Genomic DNA, 16,871 nt, shown 5'->3' with positions numbered 1-16,871 from the left:
AACCACCAAAAAAGAAAATCAACCTTCTGCTGGTGGCACCTGACTCTTGATGATGAAAATGAACATGCATCGGTCTATACTGCTTTGGATGGTTATCAAGCAGAACCCGTCATCAACATGGATGCATGTCCCCTGGAATGGTGGTTGAAGCATGAAGGGACATATGAATCTTAGGTGAAACTGGCACATAAATATCTTGCAACACTAGCTATAACAGTGTCATGCAAACACCCCTTCTCACTTTCAGGTGACATTATAAACAAGAAGCAGGCAGCAGTATCTTCTGCAAATGTAAACAAACTTGTTTGTCTGAGCAATTGGCTGAACAAAAAGTAGGACTGATTGAACTTGTAGGCTCTAAAGTTCACATTGTTTTATTTTTCAATGCAGATTTTTTTGGTACATAATTCTACATTTGTAAATTCAACTTTCATGAAAGAGATTGCACTACAGTACTTGTAGTAGGTGAATTGAAAAATACTATTTCTTTTGTTTTTTACAGTGCAAATATTTGTAATCAAAAATAGTGAGTGCTGTAAACTTTGTATTCTGTGTTGTAATTGAAATCAATATTTTTGAAAAATTTAGAAAACGTCCAAAAATATTTAAATAAATGGTATTCTATTATTGTTTAACAGCGCAATTAATTGCGCTGTTAATTTTTGTAATCACTTGACAGCCCTAGTTTAAAGTACAGGAAGGAAGGTTTGTGAACTTAGTGTATGCGCAACGTGCCTCAGATGGCATGTGACCAGGATTCATTACCTATTCATTACCAATTTGGTCCCCTGGCTTGATCGTTAGCTTCCTCAGTCTGAGCCAGGCACTGTTGGGGTGCCCGACTTGAACACTGATCCATCCATCCCCATTTGTGAACTCAAACACACTTAAAAACCTACGGAGTAGTTTGAGAGTTTTGAAAAACCAAATTCCAGTGGTCTCACCAATGCATTTAAAATGAACCTTCAAATGCTCAGTTCAGATAAGAAATCACATGTTCTGATGCCTATCTGAATCTTAGCCAAATTTCTTGGATCTGCAAAACTGGAGCTCTATTCTACTGAGCGCCCTCAAAAATAACTGAGTTGAAAGTACTCTGGACCTCAGAGGATCAGAATCTGGACCAGAAATGTCACTCAGAGCTGTCAGGCTCTCCTAATTCTTTTGATCTTCCCTGCATCCAGGGGATTGGTAATGCTGCAACAGCTACAGTTGCAAATAGCTTATCCTTGCTTCTCTTTGTAGTGCCAGATGAAACCAGGGAGTAAAATTATATATTTACAATTATATTTTTAAAAGAAAAATAATGTTTTTTAAAATCACAGTTGGGAGCATCAGACAGGTTCCTTATTTGTTTAACAAAACTCAATGCACAGCCTACAGCTCATGCTCAGTCAAGGCTCATCTCACGTCCTGCCCATCTGCAGACAAAACCTGGAGAGGATGGAAAATGAAACAATTTTAAAAACAGTTAAGCCTCTATGAACGCTAAAGTTTCCATTTTGGTCTGATGTGCATTTTGGGCTAAGGTTTGGATCAACTGTGTGGCTTTAACCCATTGCTAATTTTAAGTGATTGCGTGATCATGTCTATATATATTGATATCAATGGGAGCAGGGACGGAGTAAGAGTATCAGAATCTGACACCCATTCATTAATGACCAGATTATGAGCCTGAAATCAATGGGAACATGTGTAGCACACAGTGCTAGTCAATGTGAGTAAGGGTATCACAATCTGGCCCTAAATTTGCACTGCGATGCTTGGAACAGTGCTGTGGAAATGGCCTTCCCCTCTACTCAGCTCCTGGCCTGCTCCTCCCCAGTCTCCAGCACCTGAATCCTTCAGAAAACCCGTGGACTATTGGTGTATAGAGGTAGAATGATGCCACACAGAGGTAGCATTGTCAGCATTCCTAGATCAGCTGGGGCCCTAAAAGCCCCCCTCTGTTCATCATAAAAGAGTGTGCAGAAGAGCACAATATCCAACACTTGGAGAGAAACAACACAAATCTGAACATACATCCCCTGGGCACTCATAGGAGCCCTACTCAGTTTTATCAATCTGTAAACTACACTAATGTTAAAAAGGAGACAGAGAGTGAGTTTTGGAGCCAACACGTCTTCACGTATTAGCAGCAAAGCAGAAATTATTATGACTGGGGAAGTAAGTGAAAGAGTCATGGTGCTTGTATACATTGATACTGCATTATAATGCATTGATGGCTGTATTAGAAATGATTTGTTTATTTTCAGAGAAGCCCTTTCTTATGAACTATTGCTTGTCCCTTTTGAAGGGAACACAAAAGTATTTATTTCTTCCATCCCTTTTCACTTTTGATCCCTTTACAATACAAACACATTTTCAGTTTCATTCGTGTTTTTACAATGAGGAGATTTGAAAATCTGCCCACATCTCACAGTCAGCTGTTCCCTTACTTCCTGAAAGTTTGTTTGCCTTTTGGTTTTTGGATGAGTATACTATTGCCAGTTGTTATCTAATCATAATTTGCAGTAGAAGGCATGCAAATGTAAATGCAAATATTTTAATGCATATTCCTTTCTGGTCAGCTGATTTTGTAAATGCATCAGTTTATAAAATCATCTTAATGTAAAGCCAAGTGGTCTACAATATAACTGATGCAGGAATAAGTAGCAAAACACACAAAGAGAAAACCACCATTAGAATGGAACAGACTGAAACCTGAAATCTATCCCCTTGCTACAAATACATGTGGAAAGAATAAAGCCTAACCTTTTTATTCTGAGCTCCTTTTTTTTTAAACATTCCAAGAATTGATCTGCCAACTTTTGGCTGTAACCTTTTCTATTCTGTTGGTTGCCAAAGTTAATGTACTGTTAAACTCACATTCTTTCCTAAGACTTAGGAATATATCATTTGTCAGGCCTAGCCATTCAAAGAACCTAGACACCTTTAGCTCCTTCAACTTTCCTGCAAGCACATATAGCTAGCTAGGTAGCATACTGCACATTTGCATAACTCAGATTTCAGGTTTGAGCTGAAATTTATAATGGAAGAGATTTCTGAACCGATCTCACACTGTTTCTGCTAGTGTACATGAGAAAAGCCTGCACTCATGAATCTGAATAATGCTTGGAATCACTCTTCATTCTAGTGCACTCTGCAGCAAATGCACCTATATCATTCTGGCTCATTGAATTCTCCTGCTGGAGAGCCCACAATAGGTGTGATTTGCAAAGCATTTTGAAAGCTTACATCTATGTCTACAGGTTTCAGAGTGGTAGCCGTGTTAGTCTGTATCAGCAAAAAGAACAAACAGTACTTGTGGCACCTTAAATTTGTTAGTCTCTAAGGTGCCACAAGCACTCCTCGATCTATGTCTACTTGTCACTTCTGTACAAAAGACTAGCACGACTTACCTATACTTTAAGGTTTAAATAGAACTTGCATGATGAATGGGCCCTCTACAGAGGGGCAAATTTCATGCAAAGAGACTAGACTACAACAGTTGGAAATGAAATATACTTTTGAATGAATTAGGGTGACTATATACCTTACACACTAGTCACCCATTCTGCATGTAACAATGCAGACAATGAGGGCCAAATTCAGGTCTAGTATAAGAGGGTTCAACCCCATTTTTTCCCCAACAGGTCTGAATCTGGTACTGAAGCAGAAAGTCATGAAAATCTAGAGTAATTTCAACTTAATTACAAATCCAGTTCTCTTTATTATTACTCAGTCTTCTTGCTCCACTGAATTGAGAGAGAATATTGTTTATGAGAGTGTTAGCATTTTGTCTTTCTATAACAACTTACATCAGATTATCAAAAAGCAGCCACGAATTAGTCCTCAGAACATCCATGATATAGATAAGCATCTATACTTGTATTTTACAGATGGGGAAATTGAAGCAGAGAAAGGTTAAGTGACTTGCCCAAAGCCACACACAAGTCAGTAGCACAGCTAGGAACAAAACCCAGATTTTCTGACCTCAAGTCCTGTGCTTTAGCCTAAGACCATTTGTGACAGAGTGCTGAGGCCTGACAGATGAGTCTGAACTCTGATCACTGTAGCCTCAATTAGTTTCCCCAGCAACATCTGACTGAGGAGATAGGGAGGAATTAGTTTAATCAGATAGGGAAGCTGGGCGAGCTAAGGAATTAATTGGCCCATTAGCTAACTAGTTTAATAAAGACAGAAAGGAAGTGTTAGCGTGGGGAGGACAGGGCTAGCTGTGACCAGGTTGAAGGCGATCCCAAGAAAGAGATTTCTCCTTTCCTCCCAGTACCCTGATGAACAGGGACTGAAGGTCATAGAAATTAGGACTGTTGTGTTGTACTGTGCAGGTATTGGTGGTGGGACTTGAATAAATTATACAGATTGGACAAAAAAAGGAGTCTGAGCAGTTCCTGAGGTGGCCAAGGACTGGGTGCACCTGCACCCTGTCACACCATCCTTTTCCTTGATGTGGCTGAGTCATACAGCTTAGATCCAGATCTGAACTTTCAAGCTTCTTGGGCAGCTGGGAGGGTTAGCTCTAGGCTTTTGGGTTGGCTTATTTTAGCTGCCTACCACTAAATTTCACTTCAGATTCATAAACTCATAGATATTAAGGTCAGAAGGGATTCAGTTCCACAATGTCTCAGAACTTAGCACTGTTCAGATCTGGGGTCTTGGTTCTCTGGCAGTGATATGTTAGTTTCCTACTATCGTTTAGCATCACATTTTAATGTATGAAAAATGGAGAAATAAATGTACATAATCATAATTTATATATGGCAGTAAATTCTGTCTCAGTGTGAATATCCTGAAGGATTACATTTGTTATATGTGGAAGTCCCCCAAGATGTAGACTACTACATTTCTCTTTTCTTAGGCAAAGAAAAAATATTCTCACGGGTCAAAAGCCAAAATCACAGTATTGTGGTCCTAAAGATAATCCCAACATCATAGACTGGGTAGTTAATACTATATTTAGGCCCTCAGCTGGGAGGTTTGTTATTTAAGAGAAAGCTGTTATTTAAAACAAACTGCTACTGACCAAGTGGCAAATGAGGAAAAGATGCTATAAACTTAGGCAGTCCTGGTTTTGGCCTATTCCATTGACTGGATTAACCTTTTTCCTTTTATCTGTATTGTGATTCCAAACACCTAACCTGAATTTGACTGTATCCATGTCCCTGAAAAAATCATTAATAAGCAGCACTGGGGTTAATGGAAACAAGTTTGAACTCTATTATTTCATACAAATACTGTAGGGAACCTCAAACATATCAGAATGATGAGTGTTTTATGTCTCTGGTGAGATATTCCGCATCTGGCTGTATTTCATTTATTGATTCCTTTAGAAAGGTTACATTTCAAGAGTCATTTAAAATACATGTGTCTTCCTCATTTTACGTTCCCATTAATTACAGACAGAAGTCCAAGGTAAAGATTACTCACATAAGAGACAAGTATCAGAGGGGTAGCCGTGTTAGTCTGAATCTGTAAAAAGCAACAGAGGGTCCTGTGGCACCTTTGAGACTAACAGAAGTACTGGGAGCATAAGCTTTCGTGGGTCAGAACCTCACTTCTTCAGATGCATAAGAGACGGCAGTCTCAGGCCACATGCTACTTTTGCCCTCCCACTCCCTTTAACAACTTAACACCCTCACTTTAATCACAAAAAGAGAAATGGAAAATGGTTAGAGGGCTATTGAAATCTTAAAGTATTTTATTTGAATCATACTGCAGCATGGCAGTGTCATGGGTTGCTTTCCTTAACGTAACACCCTTAACTTTCTCCATCTCCCTCAAAGCTCTCTACAGGCTCTGGAGGAAATAATTCACTCTATAATTTATCAGGGAGGGTGGGGGGAGGGGAATCAATATATTAATACAGAATACTTTTCACCACAATACATAATGACTAACAACTGTTAATAGGCTAATAAAATGCCAGCTATGCAATCTCTCCATTTAGCATAGCATAGCCAACTGCATTGTTTGTGCAATCAATATTTAAGAAAGATACTGCCTGTTAAAATGGACATCTCTTCTGTACTGCTGAAAATAGCGCATTAAAAATTTATTTTTAAACCAATAAATAAATGCCTAGAGCTGCCAAAAGTGTGCTAGAGGTTATGAGTAAACCACAAAATTGATTTCAGGAGGGGTTGCAAGAACTTTGGAGAGCAGGTTTAGAATTCAAAACGATCTTGACAAATTGGAGACTTGGTCAGAATTCAACAAGATGAAATTCAATAAAGATACATGCAAAGTACTTCACATAGGAAGGAAAAATCAAGCATAAAACTACCAAATGGGGAATAATTGGCTAGGTGTAGTACTGCTGAAAAGGATGGGGGGAGGGGGGAAATAGTGAATCTCAGATTGAATACACGTCAACAAAGGGATGTAGCTGCTAAAAAAAATTATATTCTGGGGTGTATTAACAAGAGTGTTGTAAGTACGTTGCGGGTGGCAACTGTTCCACTCTACTCAGCACCGGTGAGTGCTCTGCCTGAGTTCAGCTCTTTAGGAAAGATGTGGAAAAATTGGATAGAGTCCAAAGCAGAGCAACATAAATGATAAAAGATTTAGAAAACCTGACTTATGAGGTAAAGCTAAAAACTGGGCATGTTTAGTCTTGAGAAAAGATGACAGATTGGACTTGATAACAATCTTCAAATATGTTAAAGGTGGTTTAATCAATTGTTCTCCATGTTCACCAAAGGCAGGACAAAAAGTAATGGGCTTAATCTGCAGCAAGGGAGATTTAGGTTACATAGAAATTGTTCTCCCCTCAATAAAGATAGTTAAACTCTGGAACAGGCTTCCAAGGGAGGTTGTGGAATCTCAATCACTGCGGGTTTTAAGAACAAATTGGACAAATACCTGTCAGGGATGGTCTAGGGTTACTTGTTCCTGCCTCAGCAGAGGGGACTGGATGTGATTACCTCTCAAGGTCCCTTCCAGCCCTACATTTCTATTATTCTAAATTAATTTTAAAAATAAATTAGCTTTCTACATAGGCAAGAGCAGCCGATCTTTGATCAATTAATTATTTGAATTGGGAAAGGCCCCTCTCATGGGCCATGACCCCAGTTGCTGTTTTACTGATATATATTCTGGCAGCAGCTTGTGAACCTTATCAAAAGTGAGAGAACTACCGTATATGGTTGCTTTCACTTTGTCCTACAGTCTTACTTTAAAAATTATTTCTAAGGGGTTTCAACCAGAGCCTCTTGGAGAAGGTGAACTCTGCCTCCTGGACTGAAAACTGGCTGAAGGACAGTATACATATGGCAACAATAATCCAGTGGGGGCCCCAGCAGAGGAACCGAATGGGAGGCAGCAATGGATGAGGCAGAACATGAAACTAGGCTCTCAGCAGGAATGCAAGTGGGAAGAAAGAAGGTCGGCACTCACTGCTGCTCTCACCCCTAAGTATGAGCCTGAAGTGTGGGGGACTGTGTACTCAGGTATGCTCAGTAAACCTGGTGAGGTCATATTTTAGTTTCTTACCTTGAGAGCAGGGGGCTGCTGGGTTGCAATGTCGGGACTTTGGTTTAGTACATAGCGGGAGTCAGCAGAATGAAGAGTGAGAACTCCCCTTGCATAAGGAGGAGTAGGCAGGCAGAAGACAATTGTTTCCATTGAGCCTGTTGCACCTGGACGCTAAGGAGGAAGACAAGATGGTGGCTAAGGCGCCAATATAAAGGATTCCTGCAGCAGCTGCCTCAAAAGGCAAATTTTGTGCCTAGAATTTGCAGAACTTTCTCCTAACCTTGGTAATAAAGTACTAAGGCTTGTCTGGGGGGCCTGAATCCAGCCCTGCTTGGCAGTGAGTGGTGACTGAAAGTCCTTCCCATCCTCTGAATGGTGAAAATGGCATGTCTGAAATTAGATGGTCTCTGTCCAGTTCCTAGTGGACAGGTGTGCACGTCACAACTGGTATTAAGTGACAGTCTTAGTAGAAAAGCCAAGGAGACAGTTCTGCCATCCTTCCAGTTGGGGCTGTGTGCAGAAGCTTCCGCTGGGCGTTACTATTTTACCTTTTCACATGGATAAAGATGGCAAATTATCAGTCAGTGAGACAACAATACCAAGGGTGTGCTGTAGGTTAACTAAGGAGTTTAAGCATCAGCTTGAAGTAACATGAGAGATAAAAGGACACCCCTTTAAAGGAAAAAACAATACTTTGGCCAACGGAAGCTTTGAGGGCATATAGGAATTGCCACACAGATCACTCCAGGGTCCTTTTATTCAGTATTCCATCTCTGACAGTGACCAGTACCTGATGCTCGGGGGGAGGGATAGCTCAGTGGTTTGAGCATTGGCCTGCTAAACTCAGGGTTGTGAGTTCAATCCTTTGAGGGGGCCACTTAGGGCTCTGGGGCAAAAAATCAGTACTTGGTCCTGCTAGTGAAGGCAGGGGGCTGGACTCAATGACCTTTCAAGGTCCCTTCCAGCTCTATGAGATAGGTATATCTCCATACCCCACCCACCATGCTTCAGGGGAAGTTGCAGGAAATCCTGTAGTGTACAATCAAGGAATACCTTGCACATAGGGAAAGTTTCTTACTGATCTCCATCAGCTACTGGTTGTCTTATGCCCTGAAGCATAAGGGCTCATATACCATGTACTTCTTTCTTTTTTAAAAAGTACTGTGGATGTTCTCATTATCCATATAAAAAACATAGCCTTTTCTAAATCCTACTGACTTCTTTGCCTCAACAATGTCTTGTTGCAATGAGTTCCACAAGTTACCCATTCTGTAAAATAGTTTCTCAGTTCAAAATGTGACATTTCAATTTCATTGATTCTCCCATTGTTCTTTCCAAGTTACCTGCTCTATATCAGATTACATTAAAAAACTCCATTAAAGGAATGTTCAGTTTGCAAAATCTAACATTCAAAAGTTAGGAAATGCCAGAATTAAGGTTGCTGGGGAAACCTATTTCAGCCTCCTGATGGGTATGCTTTAGCACAGAGTCTTTAATTACATGATCATATACAGTTGGATCACTGCCTGATTCAGTACACAAACTGGACAGTGCTCAATTAATGAGCAACTATTCAATATTTTGTTTTCTCCTCATTGTTCAATGCTTTAGGCCTTATTTACTGCACACTATTCAAAACCTGCTCTGGAGACAGAATTATTAATTTCCTCATGGGCTTTTCTATAGCGCTCATCACTATAGCATCTAAGTGCCTGACAAAGTACCTACGTGGGGAACAAATATTTAATAATGAGCTCTCCAATCTCGCAGAGAAAGGTATAACACGATCCAATGAATGCTGAATGTTTCAACTTCTAGCCAGACTGGAAATAGGGTGTAAATTTTTAACAGTGAGAAAACTGGAACAATTTACCAATGGTCATGGGGGATTCTCCATCACTGATCATTTTTAAATCAAGATTGGATGCTTTTTTTTAAAGATTTGCTCTAAGAATTATTTGGGGGAAGTTCTATGGTCTGTGTTATACAGTAGGTCAGACTAGAGGATCATAATCATAGAATATCAGCGTTGGAAGGGACCTCAGGAGGTCATCTAGTCCAACCCCCTGCTCAAAGCAGGACCAATTCCCAACTTAAACATCCCAGCCAGGGCTTTGTCAAGCCTGACCTTAAAAACCTCTAAGGAAGGAGATTCCACCACCTCCCTAGGTAACTCATTCCAGTGCTTCACCACCCTCCTAGTGAAAAAGTTTTTCCTAATATCCAACCTAAACCTCCCTCACTGCAACTTGAGACCATTACTCCTTGTTCTGTCATCTGCTACCACTGAGAACAGTCTAGATCCATCCTCTTTGGAACCCCCTTTCAGGTAGTTGAAAACAGCTATGAAATCCCCCCTCATTCTTCTCTTCTGCAGACTAAACAATCCCAGTTCCCTCAGCCTCTCCTCATAAGTCTTGTGTTCCAGCCCCCTAATCATTTTTGTTGCCCTCCGCTGGACTCTTTCCAATTTTTCCACATCCTTCTTGTAGTGTGGGGCCCAAAACTGGACACAGTACTCCAGATGAGGCCTCGCCAATGTCGAATAGAGGGGAATGATCACGTCCCTCGATCTGCTTGCAATGCCCCTATTTATACAGCCCAAAATGCCATTAGCCTTCTTGGCAACAAGGGCACACTGTTGACTCATATCCAGCTTCTTGTCCACTGTAACCCCTAGGTCCTTTTCTGCAGAACTGCTGCCTAGCCATTCGGTCCCTAGTCTGTAGGGGTGCATGGGATTCTTCCATCCTAAGTGCAGGACTCTGCACTTGTCCTTGTTGAACCTCATCAGGTTTCTTTTGGCCCAATCTTCTAATTTGTCTAGATCCCTCTGTATCCTATCCCTACCCACCAACGTATCTACCACTCCTCCCAGTTTAGCGTCATCTGCAAATTTGCTGAGAGTGCAGTCCACGCCATCCTCCAGATCATTAATGAAGATATTGAACAAAACCGGCCCCAGGACCAACCCTTGGGGCACTCTGCTTGATACCGGCTGCCAACTAGACATGAAGCCATTGATCACTACCCATTGAGCCCGACGATCTAGCCAGCTTTCTATCCATCTTATAGTCCATTCATCCTGCCCATACTTCTTTAACTTGGCGGCAAGAATACTGTGGGAGACCGTATCAAAAGCTTTGCTAAAGTCAAGGAATAACACATCCACTGCTTTCCCCTCATCCACAGAGCCAGTTATCTCCTCATAGAAGGCAATTAGGTTAGTCAGGCATGACTTGCCCTTGGTGAATCCATGCTGACTGTTCCTGCTCACTTTCCTCTCCTATAAGTGCTTCAGAATGGATTCCTTGAGGACCTGCTCCATTCTGGCTTTGGAATCTATGAATTTAAATTCCCTGTAAGCTGTGTGGCCGTCTGGCTGCACAGCAGCCTATTAAGCACCATGCAGGTGTTCAAGGAACCTCCCTGGCCAGGACTTTCCATGGCTGGGGAAGGGGCCTTACTGGAAATTTTGGGAGGCGGGCAGCCCGAACCCAGCCCCGTCCCAGACCTGCCACCGCCAGGGGAGGGCGCCTATCCCGCTGCCCCAGTCCCGCAGCTGCCGTGGCAGGGAGAGGCACCTCTCCCTCCCAGCCCAGGTGTTGCTACGAGGAGAGAGAGCTGGGGGGGGGGGGAGGGGAGTCCTCTCTCCCTGCCGTAGCCCCGGGGAAGCCTGCAAACCCCTCATCCCCGGCCCCACCCCAGAGCCTGCACCCTCATCCGGAACCCTCACAGCCCTGCACCCCAACCCTCTGCCCCAGCCCTGAGCCGCCTCCCTCACTCTGAACCCCTCAGCTGACCCCACACCACCAAATTTCAAGTCTCTGTTCCAAAGGATGAAAGCAAGGCAGCTTCTCTAAGAAACGGTTGTAGAATATTTTTAACATGGGCAAAAGATGTGTTTTCCCCCCTAATCTCATTCTGAAAAGACACTTTTGCTGAAGTTTTTAGGAGAAAAAAAATCAAACTGAGGCAGACACCCAGCATGGAAAATTTGAGCCTGAACCGGTAAAGTTTGGCAAAGTTATAACTAACTAGAAACAGGATCTTATAATGGAAAGTGTCAGGCAACCTTGCCTCTAAGTGTTACTACCTGCATTGCCTATAATCAACATTCACTCTCTTGTATCAATGGGAGTTTTTCCAATGACTTCAATAAAGGCAGGATTATACTCCTAAACGTTTCTCTCTTCATGCAGAAATCTCTCTGTATCTAATCTTAGTCTCACTTTTCGTTTTAAAATTCTTCTTTCTAAAACTTAGTGTGACACATATTAATTTCATCTCATAAAAATATAAGTTTACTTGTATATTTTTAGGGATCAGTTCTACATCTGCTCCATTCACAGAATTTTCATTATCTTCAATGGGATTTTGACACATTCAGTGGCTGATCAGGTAAGAAAAGAGGTGATACAGCCATTTGACTGTGTTGAAGGGAGCCTTCAATCTTCAGCACACCCTTGTGGGAAAACCAGATGACACAACAACTCTGCCTCAGTTTACCCTCCTTCGTTGGTGGACCAATTGCCATTTAGCCCATTTGCTGCAACCCTCTAGCCAAGTCAGTGGTAGCCTTTTCCCCTCTCAAGGTGCTAAGGAGCCCAATATATCAGGATGTCAATCACCCTAGATGAAGGTAATACAATCTTCAAGTATCTTCAAGTATCTTCCTTGGCATCTTCAAGTATCATCTTCGCTTGTTCTAGGCCTTAATAAACCTCCTTGCTGGGTGTAAGCAGGGGCACCCAGACCCACCCATTCCTTTAGGTTCCAGACCAGGGACCACATATAAAGATATTGGCATCAATCTTTCCCAAACCCTTGCTTTTCCACTGGACTACTTCCTACCATGCCCCTCTTGCAGGTTGTTCCTGGTGATCACACCCTCTGGTCCTCTCCTCTTGGAGATTGAGCTTCCTGGGTGGCTTCTCACCAGTCTGAAGAGGAAGGGTCCACGTTTAAGTAGCTCTTAAGCCTCTCTGGCAGTCACCTGGAACTCCTTCGCTCCTGCTGCCCTCTCCTTCAGGGACAGCCCCAGGGTATAAGCTACCTACTGCAGCTCTCCACTCTCAGTTCTCCCCTATTGGCCTTCCAGTCTTCCTTTGTAGGAACTATCCAGTCTGGTTCTCCCCAGCTGGGTCTAATCCTTAATTACCTGTCTCCCCTCCAGGTGCCACAGAATGGGCTAACTGGGCTCTCCAGCTCTCCTTAACCATGTTACTGCCAGCGTGGGATTTTATATGTCCCATTCACCAGCTCCCATTAACTTCAATGTAAATCCTAGGCTAACACCTTGGACTCCATTGAAAACGTAGCTTAAGACCATCAGTCATGTTTCTACACATATAAATAGCAAAGGTGATTTTAGAAACATTCTCATGTGCACAGAAAGGAGTAAATATTCAGCATAGTACATGGGGAATTAGTCATGCAGCTTCTCACTGCTTATGAGAGTTGTATAGCTAAAATCCCACATTGCCCATTGAACACTTACTTGATACTCTACTAAGGCTGGGATCTAATCTTGAGGTATGGAGGATTTACACTAATAAGGATTATCCTTTAAACAGTCAGAGAAGAACCATATCTGTGCATGCTGTACATACACATTAGTTTTTGCAGCTATGCTGTACCCGTTTAGATTATCAGTAAATGTGACATATATTAAATCTAAGCCATCATTTTGCACTCTGTTCTATCAAAACAATGGAAATGCGAGGAATTATTTATTTTATAAATCACAAACTTTATAAACATACAAATAAACCAAATATATTATATTTATATATACTTCTTTTCCTTGTGGTTTTAGCACTAAAAAGCATTTTCTGTTTAGATCTATGTGAGTTGAGGAAACAAACAAGATAATGTTACAGTCACCAGTACCCCCACTGTAAAAATGTATACTTTTGACTTTCAAAACTCTCCAGTGAAAGCTACCAAATTAGAAATGAGATACTTTACACAAAACTAAGGCAAAAAGACTGTGAAGCGTGGATTTGAAACTGTACAATTTTTAAGGCCTTTGAAACACTTTTGTTTTAGAGATGGTCCAAACCCAGAAACTGAACAGTTTAAGACAGAGGAAGTTTAGATCCAACTGTCAATCCCTATTCAAGGAAGCACTTAAGTACATGCTTGACTTCAAGCACATGCTTAAGTCTCATTGAGGTCAGTGGAACCTAAGTATGTGAAGTGCTTCGCTGAATCAGGCCTTTTTGTCTGTCTGCCCTCTGTTCTTATACCGAGACAAGCGAAATCACTGTCATAAACAAATACCCCTGCAAAGACTTGGGAAGTTTGGGTTCAGATACAAATCCACACTTGGAGACTATGATCCATCTCTACTCTGTTCAAAGTTTAGCTATTTACCTTACAGTCCAATCTACCTATTGAGTACATATGGTTCAACACAAGGGTTGTCCCCTCTTGTATAATATTTAGTGTTCTAACACTCTTCAAATCACTTCAGTCTAAATAGAGGAGTCCATCTGTTCATGTGGGTGTGTGTAATTGCAATTAACGTTAATGGCAGTTACAAACACATTAGAATATTTCAGAGTAGAAATGAAACAAATCTAACATTTATGAACCTTTTATAAAAGATATATTTCATAACTTTGCATTGAAATCAGAGCTGATGTGGTGATTGGATAATTGTGAATTCAGATACCACAAGCTCAGTTCTCCTATTGCTTACACCAGTGGAGTCAGTGGCGTTATCCAGCTATAAAACTGGTATAAGTGAAAGGAGATTCGGCCCTGAAACTGCTTAGAGTACTTGCTCCTCCAATCACTAGTCTAGGGACTTAAGAAATGGATGGGAAATATAGCCTGTCTTTTTAGCAGAATTCTAAAAAAAGGATTGCACATATATGTGAATAAGAATAACATTTTCAGCTATCTAGATTCAGAAATTATAACACTATTAATAGTGATGGGCAACTCAGTGGGTATTAGAGATGAGGATTCATAATTAGTGCAGGACAAACCTCAAAAACATTGGAGGTTTGATTCTGATGAGCAAACAGATGTCTGCATGAGTGGGGTGGAGCTGCACATGGGAATATTCATACTATAAGTAATATAGCTGATTTGCAAATACTTTAAAAACAATCGCAGCAATTCAAACAAGCTGAATTCAAATAATCTGAGATCATAAACAACTAAGTGACAACTCTCTATAAAACAAAGCTTTACAACTGTTAAGTTTTACAACCTTCGTTTAGAATTAATTAGAAGTAAATTGTAGCTGCTTGGATGTCAATGATAAAAATAAATCCTCTTCTATGTTTACATTCAATCCCATGGATTTAATGTGGCAGCACAAACAAGTTGGTTTTGTGTAAATCAATCCAAACTGGATTTTTTCCTATTTTTTTTATTAAATGTGTGTATTTGGTATGGCAGATGGTTGGAACTCTTTCCATACGCCAGACCCATCCATAATGAGCCAGATTTCATTCTCAGTCACACCACTATAAAGTGAGAATAACTCCAGTGCATTTATACTTGTAGACCAGAGAAGAATCTGGCCCATTCTCTCATCCCAGGAACAAAACATTTCATCATCTGAAGGGACTTTGAAGATTTTAGATAGGAAGATTTATAAATGACGTAGCTTTCCCCACAGGCTACATCTCCCTTGCTGGATAGAATTGATGCTCATTTATACAAAAATTCTTATGGTCCAGCTAAATCTTAAAAGTATAGGATCTCAATTTGCTCTCACTTACACAAGTATCCATCAGGAGTAACTCCACCGAAGTCAAAGGAGGTACCCTAGTATAAAACTAGTGTAGGGGAGAGGATCATCCGGCCTACAGTGTCCCTGAGTAGTATTTTAATGAAGAAATTATTTTATCTGATTCTACTGTATCATCTTAGTTTACAGAATTGCAGTTTCTCCATATGGTCATCCTGGTTACCTGTTACCTAGTTTGTTTTCATGACTTTTGAATGTATATGAAGAAAGCAAACAGCCGAAAGTAACAATAAAATCATTCAGAAGATGTTTGTTTCTAATGGTCACCACCTGGGGTGAGTTCTCGTCCAGTGTCCTCTTAGCTGCAAAGTACTGAAATTAGTAGGACCTTTACAGTGATATTAAAAATGTAATAGAATATTTAGCACTGGTATATTCATCTCGGCAATGCTTCCAAGCAGAGATGATAAGGAAAGACTGGCAAGGTATTTTTTTTAATGTACAGTTTAAAGAAAAAATATTGCTTCAGTTTGTAAGTTTCAGTTCCATACTACCCCAGCTTCAGCTCAGTTCTCGGGCCCTTTAATCGGGCTGCATTAACAGGCTGGATGGTGCTGGGGAGTGAAGGTCACTTTCCAACATCGTAATGGGGCTGGTGCTCCACTGAAGCTGGTGAGGGCTCCTCTCTGCTTCACCAAGCTGAGGCTTCCTACCATTGAGAAGCTGTTGCCGGCAGCCCTGCTCTCTCTCCTCTTCTGCTAGCATTTGTGCTGCTTTGTTGTTTGTTGCAGGCTGAGGTTGTGCATATGCTGGACGAAATGGATAAATGTTACTCAGAGCCATCTGAGAACACAGATAGCAACTAGCAAGAAAATTCATAAGCAGGGCCGGCTCCAGGCACCAGCTGAGTAAGCTGGTGCTTGGGGCGGCAGATTGTTCGAGGTGGAATTCTGCCCAATCCTAGGGCGGCATGGCCGCTTTTTTTTTTTTGTTCCGCTCCGGCTGCCCTGTAGGGCAGTCCTCTTCCTTCCCTTCCCACAGACCAGAGCGGAGCCCTCACGGCAGGCGGCAGCACAGCGGGAGGGACCGCATAGCAGTACCCCCGCTGTAGCCCTGGCTGCCCCCTTCTCTCTCTCTCCCGCCCGCTTCCCCCCCCCAGCCGGTCCCCCTGCACCCGCGCTCCGGCCGTGCCGCAGGTTTTTTTTTTTTTTTTGCTTGGGGCGGCCAAAAAGCCAGAACCGGCCCTGTTCATAAGACCAGAACAGCAGCCATACTGAGTCAGACCACTAGTCCATCTAACCCAGTATCCTGTCTCTGACAGGGGCCAGTGCCAGAGCTTCAGAGGGAGTGTAAAGAAATGGCAATTTTTGAGAGATCCAGCCCTGTCTTCCCCTCCCAGTTTCTGCCAGTCAGAGGTTTAGGTTGCCCTAAATATGGGGTTACTTACATCCCTGATTACCTTGGCTAATAGCTGTTGATGTACCAGTCTTCCATGAATTTACCTAGCTTTTTTGAACCCAGTTATACTTTTGGCCTTCACGTCCCATGGCAATGAGTTCCACAGATTAATTGTGCATTTTGTGAAAAAGTATTAACTAGTTTGTATTAAACCTGCTGCTTATTAATTTCATTGGCTGTCTCCTGTTTTTTTGTATCATAGGAAATGATAAATAACAATTTTCTG

General features: G+C 41.7%; 1 protein-coding gene across 8 annotated transcripts in view; it reads right to left on the bottom strand.

Moving 5' to 3' along the window:
• Positions 1-351: 351 nt before the first annotated feature.
• The window catches only part of EGF (epidermal growth factor), a 112,426-nt gene continuing 95,906 nt past the window's right edge, over positions 352-16,871 (bottom strand). For 4 of the 8 annotated variants that reach the window (XM_024106842.2, XM_024106843.2, XM_024106844.2 and 1 more), the window contains one exon: positions 13,196-15,996. In XM_024106842.2, the coding sequence (XP_023962610.2) occupies positions 15,770-15,996 (227 nt within the window). In that variant the 3' untranslated portion in view covers positions 13,196-15,769. Of the gene's footprint in view, positions 1,435-13,195; positions 15,997-16,871 lie in introns of those variants that run through there. The other 4 variants (XR_002889095.2, XR_010601287.1, XM_024106845.2 and 1 more) reach the window with 2 other exon arrangements.

Source organism: Chrysemys picta, chromosome 5, assembly GCF_011386835.1.
Source record: "Chrysemys picta bellii isolate R12L10 chromosome 5, ASM1138683v2, whole genome shotgun sequence".
Lineage (NCBI taxonomy): Eukaryota > Metazoa > Chordata > Testudines > Emydidae > Chrysemys > Chrysemys picta.
The sequence above is the reverse complement of the archived record's forward strand: the minus strand, read 5'-3'. Positions and strand labels throughout refer to the sequence as shown.